The 21,234-nt window shown below is 42.7% G+C and overlaps 1 protein-coding gene across 2 annotated transcripts in view; it reads left to right on the top strand.

Annotated features, from left to right (window-relative positions):
* H6PD (hexose-6-phosphate dehydrogenase/glucose 1-dehydrogenase) overlaps positions 1–11,619 on the top strand; it is a 56,659-nt gene extending 45,040 nt beyond the window's left edge. For both annotated transcript variants that reach the window (XM_068240694.1, XM_068240695.1), the window contains exon 5: positions 9,031–11,619. In XM_068240694.1, the coding sequence (XP_068096795.1) occupies positions 9,031–10,385 (1,355 nt within the window). In that variant the 3' untranslated portion in view covers positions 10,386–11,619. The remainder of the gene's footprint in view (positions 1–9,030) is intronic.
* Positions 11,620–21,234: the final 9,615 nt, after the last annotated feature.

Below are 21,234 nucleotides of genomic sequence, written 5' to 3'. Positions count from 1 at the left end.
ACAGAAAAAAAAGAAAAAAAAATCATTATTTCTCAGTGTTCAGCCTTTATAGTTTTAAAATTAAACATTCTCCTGTGGATAAAACAAACACGTTTTATTTGCCCAGTGGTCCCGATAATTAAACCGTTTAGATTATGTCCCTACCACAATGTATGGCGACAGTATATTATTTTGAAATATAAGTGGTTATTTTTCTGTTTGTTCTGGCCATAATTACAAGCCCCTATGTAATAAATTAAAATTAATTTTCCCCCATAAAATATAGAATAAAAAAGCTGAGTCCCTAAGGCAACTATTTATTTATTTATTTTTTAAGCTGATTTTTTTTTTTTTTTACAAGTGTTTTTTTTGGGGGGGAGGGTTGGAAGTGTAATTTTTATTAATGATGTGTATATACTTGAAAATGTATGTATTTTGTAAGTGTAATATACTTTTTGGCTACAAGATGGCGCTGGTGAACACTCATAGGACGTGTTCACTTTTTTTTTTTTTTTTTTTACACACTTTATTAAACTGTTACATTTCCTGTTTATGTGAATGGACGTAGCCGCTGTTCGCGGTCACGTCCATTCACTCCAGGCACTGCGATTGGGTAGAGGACTGTTCAGTCCTCTTCCCCAATCGCCCAGCACGGGATCCCGACGGTAATGGCGGCGGTAGCGGCGGACACACGGCGGTAGCAGCGGCGGGAATGCGCGACGTATTAAAACGTCATGTTGCTGTTAATAGCGGTAAGCATGACGTTTTAATACGTTAGGATGGCGGTAAATGGTTAAGGATTTTTTTTTTTTTTTTTTTTTTTTTTTTTTATGCATTCACAATTCTGTTTTTGCACATTGAAAAAAATATATTTTTCCCGTCCCTGAGGATGGTCAGAAGAGAGAAGTGCCATGCCACGCCCCTATGGAAACGCAACCCAGAAAGTTTAAAATAAAACTTTCCCTTCACTAACTCCTCAGTTTTGTTGTGTTTCCTGGAACACCAAGGTGCACAGACCAGAGTTCCACCCCTGTCCAGTGGTTCTGGTGGGACCCGGGCTCAAGTTTCTGAGCAGGAATCCCTAGAAGAGGGAGAGCAGAGAGCTGATTGTTATAGAAGAACCATTTACTTCCAAGGGTCAGAGATATTTATTTTTCAGCCGGAAGGCACAAAAGAATTACTAAGAGCTATTTATGAAAATGAAGGCATTCAAGTGACCAAACTGGAATTGTCTACTCAGGATAAGATCTATAAGCAATTGAAGGTTGTAACGATTGGGGAATTATTTCCGTGGTCAGCGCACAAGATGCACGCCGACACTACGGAAATCCTCCACAAGCGTATAAAATAACAGAACCCCGCTATGGTGCAATGCACCTGTAGAGAGAAAGTGAGCACAGAGACACAATGTATGTGTGTCCACCAATCTAGTCGCCACCCGGCGACGGTGAACACACAACAGCAGAAACCAAGTGGGAACACTATCGCAAAAGTGGCGATTGCCAACAGTGACACAAGACTGAGTAAGACAGAGCACAAGTGTAGCAAGAAAGGCACAGCAAATAACAATGATCAGAACACCAAGGAAAAATAACAAACGCACTCGCTAAGCGTGGTCGCCGCGCAAAAAGTGCAACAGCGACAAAGCACGCTAATGGCGCGGTCTCTGCACGAAAAGCGCAACAGACAAAGCACGCCAACCCTAACTAACCAATGTAACACGAAAACGAAATGGAGAACGCGAGCGCTTGCTAAACGGTTATCTCACCGAGCCTACAGCAAGCGTTCGTTCCAGACAAGACAGACAGGAGTAGCCAGTAGCAACCGCAGCTCTGACCTACACTCCCAGATAGAGTACAGAAGGAACCACCGCCACTACCGCAAGGGCGAATGCGATCCCCACAGACAGAACGATTTCCTGTCGACTGCTGCTGGCGACAAGACAATCGCAACAGATAAACAATACAAGGCAGTACAGATAATACAACCGGATTACGCTAGAAGAAATGCCTAGTGCATTCCCAAGGAATTACTCTAAGATAATCTTAGTAAACAGTTAGCAAAGGCTGAGACTCCAGGTAAGTTAGCAGGAACAAACCATATTGACCAGCAAGGAATTCTGGGAAGAAATGGTTTTTATACTGCAAGCCATCAGAGGAAGCAGCTAAGCAATTTGCATGACAAGTGGATGCAAATTCCTCCCCAGAACAGCAACTCTGCAGCTTGCAGAGTGGAGACAGGTCTCTTTTCCAGGGACCTGCCGCACTCAGATTTACAAAATGGTCAAACAGCTGTCTGCCTGTGCAGACAGCAGAGCAGATTATTACAAAGGTACAACCAAATAGATCTTTTCCAGTTAATTCCTCACTGAAAGATATTCTTGTCGAGCAATAGAAAGATCCGGCTTTTATTCTGAATATTTTTAAGCGTTGATTTCCATTCTTGGTTGAGGATGAGGTTCATTGAGTCAAATGTCCTAAAATTGATGCATCAACTTCTTAATTTTCAAAATATGTGGATCTTGCATTTGAAGATGCAGGTGTTTTGAAGGATCCCATGGACAAAAAAATCTAATGTTTTTTGTTTAAGATGGCTTGGGAAGCAACCACTTTTTGTTTCAAGCCTGAAGTAGCATCTATCTGTGTGGCTAAAAATCTGATGTCATGAGTGGAAGGTGTAGAGGAGGATTTGGTTAAGAGTTTCTCATGAAAACATTCTGTTGGATATTTCTCTGATTAGCAAGGCAGTGTCTTTTTTCGCTGAAACACTTGCCTTTTCGAGTGCCGCAGCTCTGGCAAAATACCTAACTAGTTATGCAATTTGGCTGATGACCTGGAAAGGGGACAATACATCAAAACAAAGGTTGTGTGATGTGCCATTTGAGGGTGATCTCCTTTTTAGTAAAGATTTAGAATCTTTGTTGACCAGGTCAGCAGAGGAGGGAAAGACATTTCCTGATGTAAAGAAAAAAAGATGTAGCAAAGGAGCTGTTTTTCTTTTGTAAGAGGTAGAGGAGGCCGGTCTAGAGGAAAATGGGAATTCTCTAGAGGCAGTGGTTTTGGAAGTTTCAGCAAGCCCGTAATCTCCCAACTGCACAGCTAATGTATTTTAAGTTTGATAAGAGTATTCATTGGAGTGTAGAGCTACAGGATGCATATCTGCTTCTTCCAATACAGGTAAATCACCAAAATATCTCAGGGTTGCCATTCAGCAGGGGGCTTCGGTGCCCATTATCAGTTCAAGGCTCTCGTGGCTGCCCCATTGATTTTCACAAAAGTGATAGCAGAAATGGTAGCTTTTATGCATCGTCAAAGAATAAATATTATACCTTACCTAAAATATTTTGGGGTATTTGGATAGGGTGTGGATCAATTCAAGATTGTCAAAGATGTTTTCATTTGATAAGTGTTTTTTGTTGTTTTTTTTTGTATGGGATGGATTTTAAATCTGAAGAACAGACAAAAAGGGAAGCCCAGCTGCTTGTATTGCTTAATTAATGTTCATGCACCAGGGAGTCAACCATTCCCCATCTGGATCCACCAAGAGTGTAGGGACACACTGGTATCTTTATTTATTTAAAGTGCCATGGCATGAAATACATTTTATGCTATAGCACTTTAAATAAAGAAAAGTTATAATTGCTGAAATCCAGTTGTAGACCTGGTCATTCTTGTTCTTTGCACGATTAAATCAGCGTTACAACAATCACTGCAAATAACATGCTTGGCTACCTATACTGAGGGCACCTACACCTGACTTCCTATACTGGGGGCACCTATGTTTGGCTACCTATACTGAGGGCGCCTATACCTGGCTACCTACCTATACTGAGTCGGAGTGCATTTTTTGGGGGGAGGGACGCACTGTGGCTATAACGTGTGGAGCAAATTATTGGGGGGAGTTCGAGGTTGGGGTGAGTCCATTAACCTCTTTTCCCAGGACTAAACACCTGCTCAAGGTCAATGGTCCAAGGCAATTGCACAAAGGTCCTTGAATTACAGAGAATTACTGGCATTCAAGTATGCACTTCTCAGTTTCGTAATTATACTTTTCAAAGAGAAGTTCTGATTTTATCAGGCAAACGTGGTAGTGGGCTACCTCAACAAACTGGGGAAACAAGGTCAAGGGCATTGATTCAATAAGCATTGGATATACTGGAATAGTTGGACCATTAAAAGTCAATTACAGCAGAATAAAGGGGCCCTATAAGCAGGCAGTTAATACTGGAAAGTGAATGGGAATTGAATCAAGAGGTATTCAACTCCATAGTGGATTGTTTGGGTCAGCCAAAACTGGACCCATTTGCTTCCTCAGTGATCGACAAGACGAAGGACTTTTGCTACAGGTTTCCTTTCCCATTCCTTGGATGGGAGAGCTGCTGTATGTGTTTCACCATTCAAGTTGATCTAGAAGGTACTGGCCAAGACTGCCAAGGAGAACGCCTTGGTAATTCCAGTAGCATCTTGGTTGCCTTGGAGATGTTGGTTTCCACTTTTACAGCTTATGGCAGTAGAAGAACCTTTTTTTTAATCTGCCAATCCGCAATGATTTGAGCCAGGGCAGAACATTTCATCACAATCCAGAGATTCTACGAATGTCAACTTGGATCCTGGAAAGGAATTATTAAAAGGAAAAGATAGTTCGGATAAAGTTATTGATACATTACTTAAAAACAAGGAATCCATTACAAGAATTAATTTTTAGAATTTGATAGATTTCCTTGATTTGGAAAAATAAAGAAAAACGAGAAATGGAGATACCTGACATTTTAGATTTTTTTACAGAAGGGACTAGATGTGGGTTTAGCACCAGCAAAAATGGCATATCACAATATCACACAGTGACGTGGTATAATTAAGCAGACCATACAATCCTCCATTTCTCCCATCTATATACGGTAGAATTGATCGTTTTGATCAAATTTGTGAGAAATATGTGCAGCATTTGGTCTGCTCAATCGACCGATTTGAGCCATTTTCGGCCAAAATAGTTTGTATCAATCTGTCAGAAAATGTTGGTCCATTGGCAGTGGATCAGGAGTGCATCTCTGTCAGGCTTGCCTGGTCAATGACTATAGGTCAGGCTGTATGCCTATGTGACTAACCTATAGCCCAGCCCATAACACCTGCACAAAACTCCTACCTAATAAAATTCTACAATACCCTGCAGGCAGATGTAGCATACATGCTGACATGATAGTATTCATCAAACAAAGCAGTATTAGTAATATAAGCACAGTGAATCTGTATAAGATAGTCACCTGAGGTTGGAGGCAGTCCAGATGATAGCCAGTTATTGACAGGTTGGGGATGATAGGTTGTAGGCTGTTCAGACACTAAACAGATAGCGTAGTCAATCCAATCCAAATCAGACCAGGTAGAGTTCATGGGAGGAACCTTAAATCATGCAAGGGTCGATCCAGGCGGCAGTCAGGGATATCCAGGAACAAGCAGAGTCTTCAACAGGTAATCCAATCAGAGAGCGTGGTCAGGAACAAGCAGGGGTCGGCAACAGATCAATCTGGAAATAAGCTTGGGCAAGATCAGCAGCTTTGAGCGCAGTCTCAGCAACAAGCCCAGCAGAGGCTATCACGGGCGATAACTGAGGGCGCTCACCTTTCATTTATACAAGGACTAAGCAATCAGAAAGTAAGGAATCCAAAAAAGAACCAATCAGACAGCGTGACATGCACAGTGCACCTGTCATAATTGCTTGCAGCGGCGGAGCGCGTACTCAGAGCCCGTCCGATTATCCACTAGGAGCGGACGCCGTGTGCTCCAGTGACGTCAGAGAGCCGCCATGAGCGGCGAGGATTTCTTACAATCTCTAGTGGCATTTGATTCTGAGATTGAGAAGGTATTTTCACCTGTCCACCCCACGGCCCAGTCTCTGCTGACTCCAGTCTCTGCTTCTCCCTGGCGTCTTCACTTCCATTCTCCGGCAACGTGTGATGTAATGTAGGGGATAGATGCTAGGGGGGCCTCTAGTGGACACAGCAACCCAAGTGTCTGTCCTGGGACACATAAGTGAAGAGGAGCAGCCGGCTGCCAGAAGCCGAGACCAGGACCACACGGCGGAGTAGTGAGAACCGTGGGGGGACTGGGACCCTGGCAGGCACACAGATTTTAAAAGCTTTCATGCTAAAATCAATTGAAAATCTGTGTGTAGTGTGTGGAGGCAATCAATCAAGCAGATAGATCCCTCTCTGATCAGGTAATGACCAAAGAGAGATCCATCTGCTGGCCATACTGAACAGTGTATGGCCACCTTTACATTTTCTGGACTCAATCCATACATAGTACTTTATACAGTATACTCGGGGAGACTACAGCAAGTATATGCTGGAGTGTAGTACCATATTTTGACCACTAGATGGGACAGCAGGGTAGGAAGTTAGAAGAGATGACAGAGCTCTTCTAAAGGTGGCCATACATGTACAATTTTTCAATTAGATAATTTAGTTTGATTATTCTGGTAGATCGAATATAAAGATTTTTCCAGCATATCCGATCATTTTTCCCGAAAAAACGGGAAAATCGTTCGAATTTCTTGATCGAAAAAAAAAATATTTTTGACTTTCATTCAATTCGATCATTTAGATCGAATAAACTGGAAAATCGAACGTTTTTATTGTATCGTGTATGGGCACCATAATACAGTCTTTACTGCCAAGAGATTGCCGATCAAGAGGTCTCAAAATGTGTGATTGGGCTTTAAATTGAGCCTTTTAAAACTTTAAATTGCAAATAAATCCTGGCAGTGATTTTGGCAACCTGTTGGTTATAAATATGATGCAACACTAGTTACAAGACTTAAGGCTGGAATGCAAAATCAGCCGACAGTTCATGGCTCTGGACAGTGCTGGAGAGCTTCATTTCCAGCTCTATTACATCCTGTGTGATTAGTGCGCTTATGCATGGTCAATGAAAGCAGGACAGTCAGAAATTAGTCTCTCCAAAGTGGTTCTGATACAGGATATGCAATCTGCCATATCTATTTCCTTTTAAGAAATACTACAAATAAACAATTACATTTTTAGAGCTTAGTTGGAATGACTGGTTTGTGATGAGATGAGCAGGTAAACACTGCTTTAATGCTGCAACAAAGACAGTCCTGACATTGAATCAATCTGCAGGTTTTCGTAAGGATAACTAAGCTATAATGTTCTCTGTGGACTTAATGAAAAGTCCATTTTGCTGCACTGTAGTAAAAATGAGTTGACAAAACTGGACCATAAACCAGGAGGTGGAGCTATAAACACATCATTCATTTCTCATATAAGAACATAGCATGGTCCCAACTCAAACTTTTTTTTTTTTTTTTTTTTTTCCCTCCCCTGAGTTTTCAAGAGGATGATTTCACGGAGATGTTTTCACACGTTTTATTCATAAAGTAATGTATTTAGCTCCAACAAGCAAAAACTGGCTCAAAATAAGTTGGTTTAAATAGATTTATTGTGACTTATTTCACCATTTACCTACTTTTGGCATTATTTGATGCAATACTGCAGGACATGACTGAGTACTGGGGAAAACTTGCATAACTTGCAGGATGAATTGACAATACATGTCATTCATGACATAGCAGTAGTTGAGCGCACTGTAATTTCTTGGAGAGTTCCATGATCTTGTGAGAGCCAATAGACAGGAGGAAGAAAAGCAGGTCTCTTCTCTTTAGAAAGGAGAAGCTGATTTGGTTGTGTTTTGTAGTAGCTTCTAACAATAAAATGGTAATAACACACTAATTCTAATAAAATAAAAGCTGCACACCTTTATTATGTGTAAAGGTGTCCATACATCAAGCGACTTGGTGGCCAATCGACCAACATATTTGATTATTATAATCGGATGAAAATCGGTGCTGTCAAGGATTTAACAAGAAAATTGGTGCTGCCAATAACCAAAATTGGTCGCATGTATCGTTCAGACACACTGAAAGATGTAGGACCGACATGCTCGATTGCGTGTACATCGGCAACATTATGCGATATTGAGACAAGTGATGGAACCTCTGGCACTGTCCTTCCCAATGTAAAATGTACCCCCAGTGCCCCGTGCAGTATACTTTACCTGTCGTCTGCCGCTGGCTCTGTCTCAGGATTATTCTGCATTTACAATACATACGCCACATGTGGTTGCCAGTGTATACATGGGCGCATGTGTGACATTACACATGCTCCCACATTACACCACCAACCATGTGGGGCGCATGTAATCTGCGGAAGAGTCTGGAGACAGAGCCAGCGGTGGACACTAACGTATACTGCACGGGGCACATTTTACGTGGTGGTGGGGGGGGGGGGGGGTGCAGCGGATGTGGCGTCACAAGGCTGATTCCCGAGAGATTTCATGCTGAAATTGATCGGGAACTGGCCTGCAGTGTATGGGCAGGCAACAGATCTCTCTCCGATCAGATGCAATCAGAGAGGGCTCTGTCTCTTGGTCGATCTGCCCATACATTGTCTGATGATTGGGCACCTTAAAGTGGACCTTAACCGGGGGGGGGGGAGGGAGTTTCACTTACCTGGGGCTTCCCTAAGCCCCCTGCAATAGTCCTGTGCCCTCGCCACTCCGCGTGTCCTACGGTCCCCGCCACGAGTTAGTTTCGTTTTCAACACGTACTCTTCTTCGGCAAAGAAGAGTAAGCGTTGCCGGGAGCTGACTTTCTGTCAGCCGAAAACGGAACTAACCGCGGCAGGGACTAGAGGACACTCGTGGAGTAGGGCACAGGACGGCTGCAGGGGGCTTGGGGAAGCCTCAGGTAAGTGATTTTTTTTTTCTTTTTTCCTCCAGGGTTAAGGTTCACTTTAAGCCTTCTGTAAGTAGTGTGCACCTTTGTTTGTTTTAATAAGGTAGTGCTAGCCCTTTATTATGCAAACTCTAAAGATACGACCAAACAAATGAACAAACCGATTAGAATAACTATAAAATGTATACAAAACCTGAGACCACTGAAAAAAAATTGCACAAAAATTTACAACAAAAAAAAAACTGGGTTTCTTTGCATTCCTTTTCCTAACATTCTGTGAATTTTTACTCCTTTTTTTTAAAGGTATCCTTCTCTATATTGACAACATACGGTGGGAAGGAGTGCCTTTTCTCTTGGTATCGGGCAAAGATTTGGATGAGAGGACTTCATTTGTCAGAGTTGTGTTTAAAAATCATGCATTTTGTCTTCAAAAAGAGTCAGCCCAGGACAATGTGAAAAATCCTTGTAAGCCTAGACAGATCATATTCCACATTGGACATGGAGAGTTGGGGTTTCCGGCTGTGCTGGTAAGCCAGACTTTATTCAAACCAAGCCTTGCACCCAGTCAATGGGTAGAAGTGTCTGAACATCCAACTGTGTCTCTGTTTGGTCAGCTGCTATCTGATCATTATGTTTATCGTCCAATACAAGAGAGAGATGCTTATGCCATGCTGATATCAAACATCTATCGAGGAAAGAAGGAATCTTTCATCACTACAAAAAATCTGCTGGCTTCCTGGAAGTTCTGGACTCCTCTGCTGGAAAGCCTGGAAAGGCAATCACCAAGAGTGTATCCGGGAGGCTCAGAGACCAGTCATTTCTTAGACTTTGTCATAGAGCATGGTGAGCTACGTTTTCTAACAGATGAACACTTGGAGATAATGGGCATGAACCAAAAGACCAACGCATTTGCTTCATCTCAGTCTAAATTTCTTGGAAACCCTATGGTGTCTAATTGGGCTGAAGAATTAGTTCAGAAACTAGCACAGGACATGCAGATGGCAGCAGAAGAAGCTGTGAAACGCTCTGGCAGGTTCCATCTTGCACTCTCTGGAGGTTCTAGCCCAATTGCTTTATTTCAAAGATTATCTAAACACCATTATGGCTTTCCATGGAAGCATACTCATATATGGTTGGTGGATGAGCGCTGTGTACCATTGACAGACATTGACTCTAACTTTGGTAACCTTGAACGACATCTTTTGCAGCATGTTAGACTTCCCTATACAAATATTCACCCCATGCCCGTACATAGAAACCAAAGGCTGTGTGCTGAGGAAGACACAGGCACCAAGGCCTACAGCCTGGAAATCTCTGCTCTTATAAGCAATTCAAGTTTTGACCTTGTGCTTTTAGGTTTGGGGAATGATGGCCATACGGCATCCATCTTCCCTGGCTCTCAGAATGGAATCACAGGAGATGAAATGGTAATATTTACAAAAAGTCCAATGAAGCCCTATGACAGGATGAGCTTAAGCTTGTCACTTATTAACAAAGCACGTAAAGTGGCTGTTCTAGTGTTGGGGAAGTGGAAACATGACATTTTGACACTTATTAGCAGGGCAGAAAACAATCCCAATAAATGGCCCATCTTTGGAATTAAGCCAACATCTGGAGAGTTGGTATGGTATATCGATTATGAAACTATGTTTAAGTAAAAAATGACTGTGTTGTTCAAATGAAGTGCCTTTTTTTCTTTAAAGGAAACCTAAAGTGAAAGCAATCTGCCCAGTTTAGCTTGCCTGGGGCTTCTTCTAGCCCCTGGTAGTTCTTCTGGTCCTCCACTGACATTCCATGTTGATCCATTTGGCAGCTGTCCGTAAGCTCCTCCGTAAGCTCCCCAGGGCTGCAAGCCTCCTCAAGTAATACTCCTGTAGCCAGGAGCGTTCTGCACTTGTGCAGTTTGTGAAAACTGCAACTGCACTTGCTCCGAACACCTCTGGACTACAGAAGCACAATGTAGGAGGTGCACTGACAGGGCGCATGCTCAGCTGGCCAGCTTTCGCAGGGGCACAGCTGCTGAACGGATCAGCGCAGAGTGTCTGCAAGGGCACAGAAGGATTACAGGTGGCTGGAAGATGCCCCAGGTAAGATAAACAATACATGATGCAAATTAAACTACTGTAGCTCTACGTACCTGGGGCTTCCACCAACCCCTAGGAGTCTCTGTCCCTCACCACAGTTCCGCTGACTCCTGTTCTTCTGCAGTCCTGTCCGTAGCGGCTTCTGCAGGTGCATGTATGTGCCGGGAGCATTCTGTGCAGGCGCAGAGCTACAGCGCTTGCACAGAATCCTTCCAGCCGTGGGAGTGCAACAGCGAGCAGCACAAGCACAGAAGCCTTTGCAGTCAGGACTACAGAAGAATGGGAGACAATGGAACTGCATGGTACACAAACTGCTAGAGGCTGGAGGAAGCCCCAGGTAAGTAAAACTTTTTTTTATGTATCCTTTAAACTGGGCAGATTTTTCACTTCAGGTACCATTTTTAAAGGTACAGTTTAAAGCAAACTTGTGATCTAGAGATTGATTCATTAAAAATCAATATTACCATGCACACATAGCACTATTACCATTACTTCCACTCATAAGTATAGCGAGATACGCTAGTAGCGTGATCTGCGGTACTCCAATGGCGCAACCGCTACTATGGTAATGCGCATATCTTGCGGTACTTACATGCGGAGGTAACAGTAAGATTGACCTGCGCTATGCGCTCATGTTAATATTACTTGTATGTTTAATGAATCGATCCCATAGAAACTGAATAATTATGAAAAATAGGTAGGCATTAGTTACTTTCAGTGAAAGTATCCTACTTGTCACAGTGGCCAATAGTTCCATCTATACAGACAAATGAAGTAAAAATAAAATGAGCTGAGCTCCTGAACCTTTTCATTTTTTTTGAATGAAGTCACTCATTGCACTAAAGTACCAAAAGGGTCACTAAGGACATACAGCAGGGGTCAGGAACCTTTTTGGCTGAGAGAGCCATAAACGCCAAATATTTTAAAATGTAATTCAGTGAGAGCCGTACAATAGGTTTCAAACTGGGACAGTGCGCATGTGCAGTATAGGGATGCCCTGTTGCCATGGTGATGTGCACACAGTTGATCCGCCGGGCAGCGGCAGTGTCAGACACGTCTCCAGCTTCTCTTGGGTTTCAGCAACATCAGCGATTTACCCGAGAGCCAGAGAGGAGAAATACCGACTAACAGCTTGTACAATTAGCTAGCTGACTTTGGCCCAATAGGCTGCCTGTCAAGTGACAGGCAGCCTATTGGGCCATTCAAAGTGTGGGGATCTTGTCCTACAAAGTGACTGGACATGACAGGATCCAGAGTGGGACAATTGGAGCAGCTGTTCGTTTTGGGGGGAGTGTGAGTAAGTTAGTAGTGCATGCTAGAGCAGTAGTATGCCTACTTTGAAAATTTTATTTGCGCTGCCACACTAAGCTGAGCTGCTTGAGCAATGTAGCTTAGTGAATCAACCCCTACTGATTTGTCTGTGAGCCAGATGTAGCCATCAAAAGAGCCACATCTGGCTCCCGAGCCATAGGTTCCCTACCCCTGACATACAATATATGGGTATGTATCACCTATAGTCTGTATCTCTCTGATAATGGCTTGGCTTGCCTGAATATCATGTGTTTAATTAAGGGCCCTTTTCCACTACCATTGTTTTGAGATCCAATTCTGATCACTATTGGATTGCAGAAGGCTAGGTATAGTTAAAACTGATAAAAAAAACAAAAACAAAAAAAACCTCTGTGCGTTTCCATTAGTGCAATCTCTTTGCGGGCATGATTTTCTCCCGAGTGCAGTTGTCGTCCTGTTGCATTTTCAGAGGAATTAAGCTCCTGACTTAGTGTAGGATCTCAAACGCGGTGGTGGCAAGTGGGAAGAAATTCGATTGCGATCGTGTTTCTAAGTGGGAACCTTTATCACATGCTTTCTATTCATGTTTGTGGTCATGTTCAGTCTACCCAAAACTGGTATTTCAGTTTTTGATGCATACCAGTGGGTTGAAACACATGTGTGTTCGGAGTGACCAGTCTGCTCACCAGTACAACAAATTGGAGGCTATCTTGCTCTGCTTGAAGTATTTTTCACCATCTTAAATAATATAGAAAACCGCAGAAATCTGATTCCTTCTGCTGCAAAAGAATCGACAAGGCTTTGTGGTGTGAGATAGCAAGGCCAAGAATGCCTGTGGTCAGACATCCTTGCACTATTGGTGTCCCCAAAGGATAGAAATATAATCAGTTGGTTTAACCAATGCTTCCATCCCATTCTATCCAATGTCCGTTTTGTGGATAGAGGTATTTTAACTGTAAAACTATATAAAAAAAACTGGGGACAAGACCTACATAATGTGCAACCTTATCACTTTCAATGCAGTGCATCTATAATGGAATGAAGCCGTAGAGAGCACTTTTATTTTACAAGTGCTCCAGGGAAGTAGTAAATAGCCTCACCTGCAGTGTTGCTAATGCAGTCTCTGTACAGAATTTCTCTAAAAAAATAAACTATACAGGTGCCTTAGGCTTAGTACATACAAAGTAAAGCCGCTCACATCTGCATCACCAGAAGTGATGCTACATTTGGTGCTATTGATACTCTTTGCCCCAAGCCTAACTTTAAAGAGACTCTGTAACAACAAAAACCTCCCCTGGGGGGTACTCACCTCGGGTGGGGGAAGCCTCCGGATCCTAATGAGGCTTCCCACGCCGTCCTCTGTCCCACGGGGGTCTTGCCGCAGCCCTCCGAACAGCCGGCGACAGAGCCGACTGTCAGTTCAATATTTACCTTTGCTGGCTCCAGCGGGGGCGCTGTGGCGACTTTCGGCACGGAAATAGACGGAAATACCCGATCTCCGTCTGGTCCGCTCTACTGCGCAGGCGCCGGAAACTTGCGCCTGCGCAGTAGAGCAGACCCGACGGCGATCGGGTATTTCCGCCTACTTCGGCTCCGAGAGGCATCAGAGCGCCTGCGCAGGAGCCAGGAAGGTAAATATTGCGTCACCGCTGCACGGAGGGCTACAGCGAGACCCCTGAGGGACGCAGGACAGCGTGGGAAGCCTCATTAGGATCCTGAGGCTTCCCCCACCCGAGGTGAGTACCCCCCAGGGGCCGTTTTGTCGTTACAGTTCCTCTTTAAGCTGATTACAGCCAGACTGCACAATGACTGTTGGCTGTTAAAAGTGACACTGAAGCAAAAAAAACCAACAACTTATAATTAATTGTATGTGTAGTATGGATAATTAATAGAACATTAGTAGTAAAGAAAAGAGTCTCATATTTTTATTTTCAGTTATATCTTTTCTCTATAACATTGCATCATTCTCTAATATTTGCAGTTTATAAATTACACTCTGTATTTGAAATGATGAAATAGAGCAGAGCTAATGACTATTTGAACTTCTTGGCAGTAAAACCTTAAACAAGCAAAAAACCGTGAGAAACAGGTTGAGATGAGTGCTTCAGAAAACAGCGCTGTAGCTGACCCAAGTTGGGTTAAATAGCTCAGAGAAGCTCTCCATTTTACATGACCACAAATAAAGTGTATCCATTCTATGTCCCACTTCCACACATCCTAAATAAATAACATTATTTGAGCCCTATTCTACTTTTCTTAGTACAGTGTACATGTTTTATATTTCTGGCCTTGCCAAGCATTTATCCCATCCAGTGTGTTCTTACCCCTTATATAAATGTAACTTTAAAGTAAACCGCTCTGAAAGGAAAATTGTGAATTCCTTACTTTTTATACATAGTGATGGCTGCAGCCATTGGGAAGGGGAGCCTTCAATCTTACCATTCTCTCAATGTAGATACCAGTTTTTACAGTGGAAAATTACATTTGGCCCCAATACTGCTTCACCCAACATTCTTGACTGGATTTATTACAGTAACTGACCAATGGAACAGCTCTTCAAGAAGTGAAGTCTTTCAAACAGTCAAGCTACAGCAGCCATTTTTATTGCAATGATTCTCCTCGTAGCGTTTGGTGTGAAGAGGGTGAGAGGTTTGCTGTGAAGATAGTGTGGGTTAACTTTTTTTGGGGGGGGGAATTGGTTGGATGAACCTCAGTTCAGAATTGGGTTACCCCAAATTGCAATCATGGGTCCTGTGCTATTTCTGCGATTCAAGGCAATCATGGGCAAAATCCCGGGCGCTCCGGGAATCCTGCTGAAAATCACGCTACTTTGGCATTTCTGAAACAGCGGTGATTCCCATAATCTGCAATTACTGCAACAGCTGTGATTCCAGTAATCTGCAATTACTGAAACAGCTGATTTTCATAATTGGGAGTGCCGCTCTTGTGGGATCCAGGTATAAAAGAGATTAGTGTCAGTATTTTTGTAAAGTTCTGGCACTGGAAATTAAGACTTTTTTTTTTCCCTCCACTGTCCATTTTATATCTACTGATATTCTGTTATTTGATTTACTGCACCAAAATTTAAGCAGTGAAAAAGGAACGTACAGGTGTGGATTACTGTGTCCCTCTGAGGAGGAATACTTGCTGCAAATGACTACTGAACTACTACTAGGTACATAAAAGAACATTTGAAAGCATTCCCTATGTGTAAAAACATTTACCGTATAAGACACGTCTAGGTTTAGAGGGCAAAAACCAGGGGGAAAAGATATACTAAACCTGATGCGTCCATGTTCCAGCAGTGTCTTGTACATGTCGTCTCCCTCCATGTGTCCCCATGTGTCTTCCTGTATCCTCCAGTGGCCTTTTGTATCCCCTATGTCTCCCCCATGTGTCCTCTTCTGTGTCCCTGTGTGTGTCCCCTAATGTCCACAAAGTGCCAGTTCCCACCACGTTCCTCCCCCTGTCTCCTGCTCCCTTGTGTGTAGCGGCAGCTGGATTACCTAATACATGGTGCCCACGTGGATTGGACCTCCTTCTCTTCCCCACAGCTCACTCTAGTGAATGGCTTGTGTTGATTGCGTCATCAGCACAACCCAACAGTAGAGGGAGAAGTGCAGAGAAGAAGGTCTGCAATCCCAGCGGGCGCCATGTATTATGTAAGCCAGCTGCTGATACACACACGGGAGGAGCAGGAGACTGGGAGGAAGCGGAGACATGTGGGGGCTGCGGGACATATGCAGGGAATCTCCGACGTGGCGGTGGGTCAGCTATTTGTATCGCGGGGGTTCGCAAGTCGGGATTCCCGGTCTTTGCCATATAAGATGCTGGGACTTTTTCTCCCCATATATTGGGGAGAAAATAGTGTGTCTTGTACGGCAGAAAATACATTACTTTGAATGCTGTTAGCAGTAGAAGTTTGTACTGCTCTGCTAATAGACAAATGTAATCATTGCAGGCTAAAAGCTCTCTGCCTGTTCTGTTCACTCTGCATCCCCTCTTTTCCTCTGATGAAGTGAGCCAGACATTTCCACAGCGTCATGTCTATTTATTGGGGAGGGGGGAGCAGAGTGAAAAAGACCAAGCCGAGAGCTTATCCTAGCCAGCAATTATTTGCCAGTTAGTAGAGCAGTACAAGCTTTTACTGATCTCTGTATTGAAAGTAAACTTTTTTTTTTTTTACACATAGTGAATGCTTTCAAATGTTCTTTCATGTACCTTGAAGGTGGGTACATACATCCAATCTTGATAGGCTAATCTTACCTCTTCCATGGAACAGATTGTAGAGGTAGACTCTCATACTTCATGTAAGTGGTAAAATTGCCCAATTGAGGTTTATGGAGTTTGTACAAAAATCATCCGCTGACTCATTTTATGAAACCTCCATCTCCAGGTACCCAAAAATGACTAGTTGACTCCATCTCCACAACCCTGTATGCACCTTTAGAGTAGGTACTTACATTTTAGTTCAGGGAGTTTAAAGAGAATCTGTATTGTTAAAATCGCACAAAAGTAAACATACCAGTGTGTTAGGGGACATCTCCTATTACCCTCTGTCACAATTTCGCTGCTCCCCGCCGCATTAAAAGTAGTCAAAAACAGTTTTAAAAAGTTTGTTTATAAACAAACAAAATGGCCATCAAAACAGGAAGTAGATTGATGTACAATATGTCCACACATAGAAAATACATCCATACACAAGCAGGCTGTATACAGCTTTCCTTTTGAATCTCAAAAGCTCATTTGTGTGTTTACCTTCTGTCCCCTTCTTCTCTCATGCACTGAACATTACAGGCTTCCTGCAGACAGCTCTGCCTGTGCCTGTGTTTGTAATTCCTCAGTATGTGTCAGCCAGCTACTTTCACAGCCTAACAGAGGAGGATTTTTATCCAGCTCTCTTCTAATCACTGATAAGATAGCAGAGAAGCTGCTGGCTTATGTAAATAAAACACACACTGGAGTGTGCATAGAGGAACAGATCTGCACGGAAGAGTTGGCAGCCTTCCAGACACAGGCCGACAAGTCTGACAGGGGAAAGATACATTGATTTATTACAGAGACCGTGATAGTACAAAGTGCTGCAGTGAGCCAGAACAGATTAGAATAGGTTTAGGAACTTGTAGGATGGTAGAAAAAACGTTGTAATTTTTGTTAGAGTCACTTTAAAGTGAACCTAAGGTGAGAATGATATGAAGGATATCCTATTTATTTCCTTTTAAGCAATACCAGTTGCCTGGCAGTCCTGTTGATCTTCTGGCATCAGTAGTGTCTGAGGTACAACCCTAAAACAAGCATGTGGCTAATCAGTAAGTCAGACTTCAGTGAGAGTACCTAATATATTCATGCTTGTTCAGGGTCTACGGTTGAAAGAATTAGAGACCCAGGATCAGGGGGAGAACCGAGTAACTTACAAAGTTTAAAACAAAATAAATATGGCAGCCTCTACTTCATTCTCGCCTCTGTTTCCTTTAATCCCACTTTAATGTCATTGTTTCCATTGGAAATTTGATAAATGTGAGATGTAGAACTTGCAGCGTGGAATTTATGAGATATTTTCTTAGAACTTGTTGCTATGGTGTTGATGATGTTTGTTTCTAAGTTTAACATACATGTCTATGAAAATACGTTTTAGTAGAAATAAAATGTACAGCAATTAATGTGAAATATGGATAATTTTTTTTTATTATATTAACTACTATTTTAGATAATGTTTGAGTTCACAAAATCAGTTCTTTGCATTCGGATGGATTTTAAACTCCACAGAAGGTGAGTAGAGCAATGCTTAAAGGACAGGTCCGAGGAAAAATAAAAAAGCAAGATCTACTTACCTGGGGCTACCTCCAGGCCCTGGCAGCCGATATGTCCCTCGCCGCAGCTCTTCTGCACCTGCGTGGCCGCACCGCTCTGTATTGCCCTCCCGTGGCCTGTAGTGTTGTGCACAGGTGCAAAACTACCACGGGGAGCGCAGGCGATGCTGACCTGGCAAGGTCAGCATTTCCAACAGGGTTTTTTTTTTTTTTTTTTTCCCCAGGAGTTGTCCTTTAAAGGGAACACAAGGTGAGAGGGATATGGAGGCAGACATGTTAATCTCCTTTTAAATAATGCACATTGCCTGGCTGTCCTGCTGACCTTCTGCCTCTAATACTTTAAGCCATAGATCCTGGACAAGCATACAGATCAGATGTCTATGACAAGATTAGCTGCATGCGTGTTTCAGGTGTGTGATTTACACCCCACTGACTAAAACGACCAGCAGGACTGCCAGGCAACTGGTATTGTTTAAAAGGCAGGTATTGTTTTTAGGACTAGGAATTGGATTTGAATCCTCTCAGACTGAAAAATTGCAAGATTTTTATTTTCATTTGTAAGCAAAACTAGTAGCTTTTCAATACATCTAGCATTTGATTTGAGATGACTTTCAGCATTGTCCTGACTTACAGGCACAGGAATTACAATTGATTAAGCAAGATCTTTGGATGGGAACATTTCTCACAATGTTGACCCCCCATTGTGCTGTTGCCTGTCCTAAGTTCATGAATCTTTGACCACCACATTATGCTCTAGCTTAAGTCCGTTATTCTCATGGTGCTGAATGAATTTGGTATTTCCCCACTTGTACTAGACTTATACTCCACACTTTTGCCAGCTGCAGTGAAAATACACATCCTGAATCCTCATTAATATCATTGGCTGCCATCTGCTCCCTACTCGCCACCTACTACATATAACATGGAGCCTGCTCACACAACTGTATGTCCACTGCCCTGAATTCTAACATAGTGTACAACTGATGAAACAAACATTTAGAAAGAGCCTTTTCTTATAGGCTCTTCTGCACGTCTGCTATGTTCTTACCAGTTCCTATTTAAACCCATTGTCAACCACATAAAAAAATAAAAAAAAACACTCCATAGTCATGCTTATGCTTTTTACTCTCACAATGTTGCCATTGGTACCACAACTCCACTGCCTCTGATTACCGTTATTTTTAAGCTGAAAGATCAGGCCTATGATGGCAAAGATGGCCGCGTTCTTTCCTTCACTTCCAGGTCATCTCAAAACTACATGCGCTGGTTTGCCAGGTTGCTCTCCCACAAAGCTCGAGGAGCATGCGCTCGGTAGATTGTGGGTCTGTGTGTGTGCGCGCACACACACGCATTCTCACTTTCACAAAGTGAAAGGAGCCAGCTGAGTGCGGCTTTGATGGGTGGAGAAAGGGGCTGACGTAGATGGACAAGAGGCAGAGCTGTAGGAATCACCTCTGCCTCTTACTAATCCAGCCATATTTGACTGAAATGGTTGATTACTTTTGTGAAGCAAATTTCAGGTGTAGGGGTGCTTCCACTGACCATACATCGGGACAGCGCCGCGTGGGTCCCTTAATGGTGCAGTATTAAATATATATAATTAAAAAAAAAAAAAAAAAAAAAAAAGCTCAGCATTTACTTTAAGATAGCAGTTTGAGGATATATCTGTTTTCATTGCAACTCCACTTCCAGTATTTTATAGTTCATGGAACTTTCATGGATGGTTCCACTATTAAGTGCAAGTATTCTTGGGTTCCACACATTTTTATGAACAGTGGAATGCTGAATGGCATGCCTCTGGTCCACGCCGGCAGCAGACCCTACAGCTGAAGACATGTGCATCACATTAAAGTGCAGTGCAACATTCATGTCTACCATGACCTGATCCGAACTATTACAACTTGCTTGTTGTAATGAAAACTACACATATAAGCATGACCTAAACCTTAGTTATGCGCTGTGGTTTGGTGAGAAAAAAAAGCCAACCACTGTCAGCTAATGATGTTTCAGCACATGTTCTAGCACTGCAGCAGGTAATACAGGAGAATCTCTTTAGAGTAAAGTCTAAGGGCTTGATTCAGTAAACGGTGCTAACCCAGTTAGCACGCCTAAAGGCTTTGGGCGTGCTAACTAGGGTGCTAAGTAGTTAGCACATACAAACTACTTAGCACCGTAGTTAGCATATGCAAACTTAGCACTGTAGTTAGCACATGCAAACTACTTAGCACCATAGTTAGGACATGCAAGCTACTACTTAGCACTGTGCTAACTGGGTGCTAAGCTCCATGGTTAGATACCCCTAGTCTTGCTAATTATGATCTTGTAAAAGCTAGAATATTTGGAAATTAAAATTCAATCTGAGCTCTATATTATGTGATGATCATTATATTATTGTTAACAATACCTCTCATCTTCCACAGTGATAATTGATGCTGAAGCTACTGTTGGAAAAGTTAGGAGGCGCACTGCTGCACTGCATATTCTGTCATATGTTCCTTTTCTTTGTTGAATAAACACTGATTTTTTTTTTTTTAAAAACTAGGGTGCTAAGTAGTTTACATGTGCTAACTACGCTGCTAAGTAGTTTGCATGTGCTAACTACTTAGCACGTGCAAAGCATGTTAACACATGCAAAGTGGCTTTTCACTGGCGTGCTAACACTTAGCACCCTTTTCTGAATTAAGCCCTAAGTGATTAAGCCAAATAGTTTACTATACTTAGTGCCATAATCACACAGCAGCTTGCACTGGAAGCATAGTTTTCACCAGTTAGTGCAGGTATAGATAGTCTGCTCCTCTGTCTACATGTCTGTGCAGCCTGGATGATACTTTTACCTGTTTACTTGTTCTATGTTAGGCCTCTTTCAGGTAAGAAGATGACAGGCGGTGCTCTCCTGCACCGCCCAGACACTTTGTAGTGCTCCATACCAGCATACCTCCCAACTTTCTGAGATGAGAAAGGGGGACACTTAAGCCATGCCCCTGCCACACCCCTGATCACGCCCCCATCATGCCGCTAGTCATGCATACCATAAAGATTTCATAAGAAAAATATGTTGTTTTAGAATTCAAATCACACTGGTCCTTTCTATCCTGGTTTATTTTCCTTCATATTAACATTTTAAAATATCAATTTAAAGGATGGGAATAAAGTTTAGAGTCAATCAAACACATTTTTTAGTAGAAAAATATGTATATTTACATAGAAAGAGGGACAAATGAGGAAGACAAAGGGACAGGGCTCCCAAAGAGGGACTGTCCCTCCAAAAGCGGGACAGTTGGTAGCTATGATACCAGCACTAGACAGGCAGCCCCCCCATGGAC

This window comes from Hyperolius riggenbachi, chromosome 6 (genome assembly GCF_040937935.1).
Source record: "Hyperolius riggenbachi isolate aHypRig1 chromosome 6, aHypRig1.pri, whole genome shotgun sequence".
Taxonomy (NCBI): domain Eukaryota; kingdom Metazoa; phylum Chordata; class Amphibia; order Anura; family Hyperoliidae; genus Hyperolius; species Hyperolius riggenbachi.
Note: the sequence above shows the minus strand (reverse complement) of the source record. Positions and strands in the feature narration are given on the sequence as shown.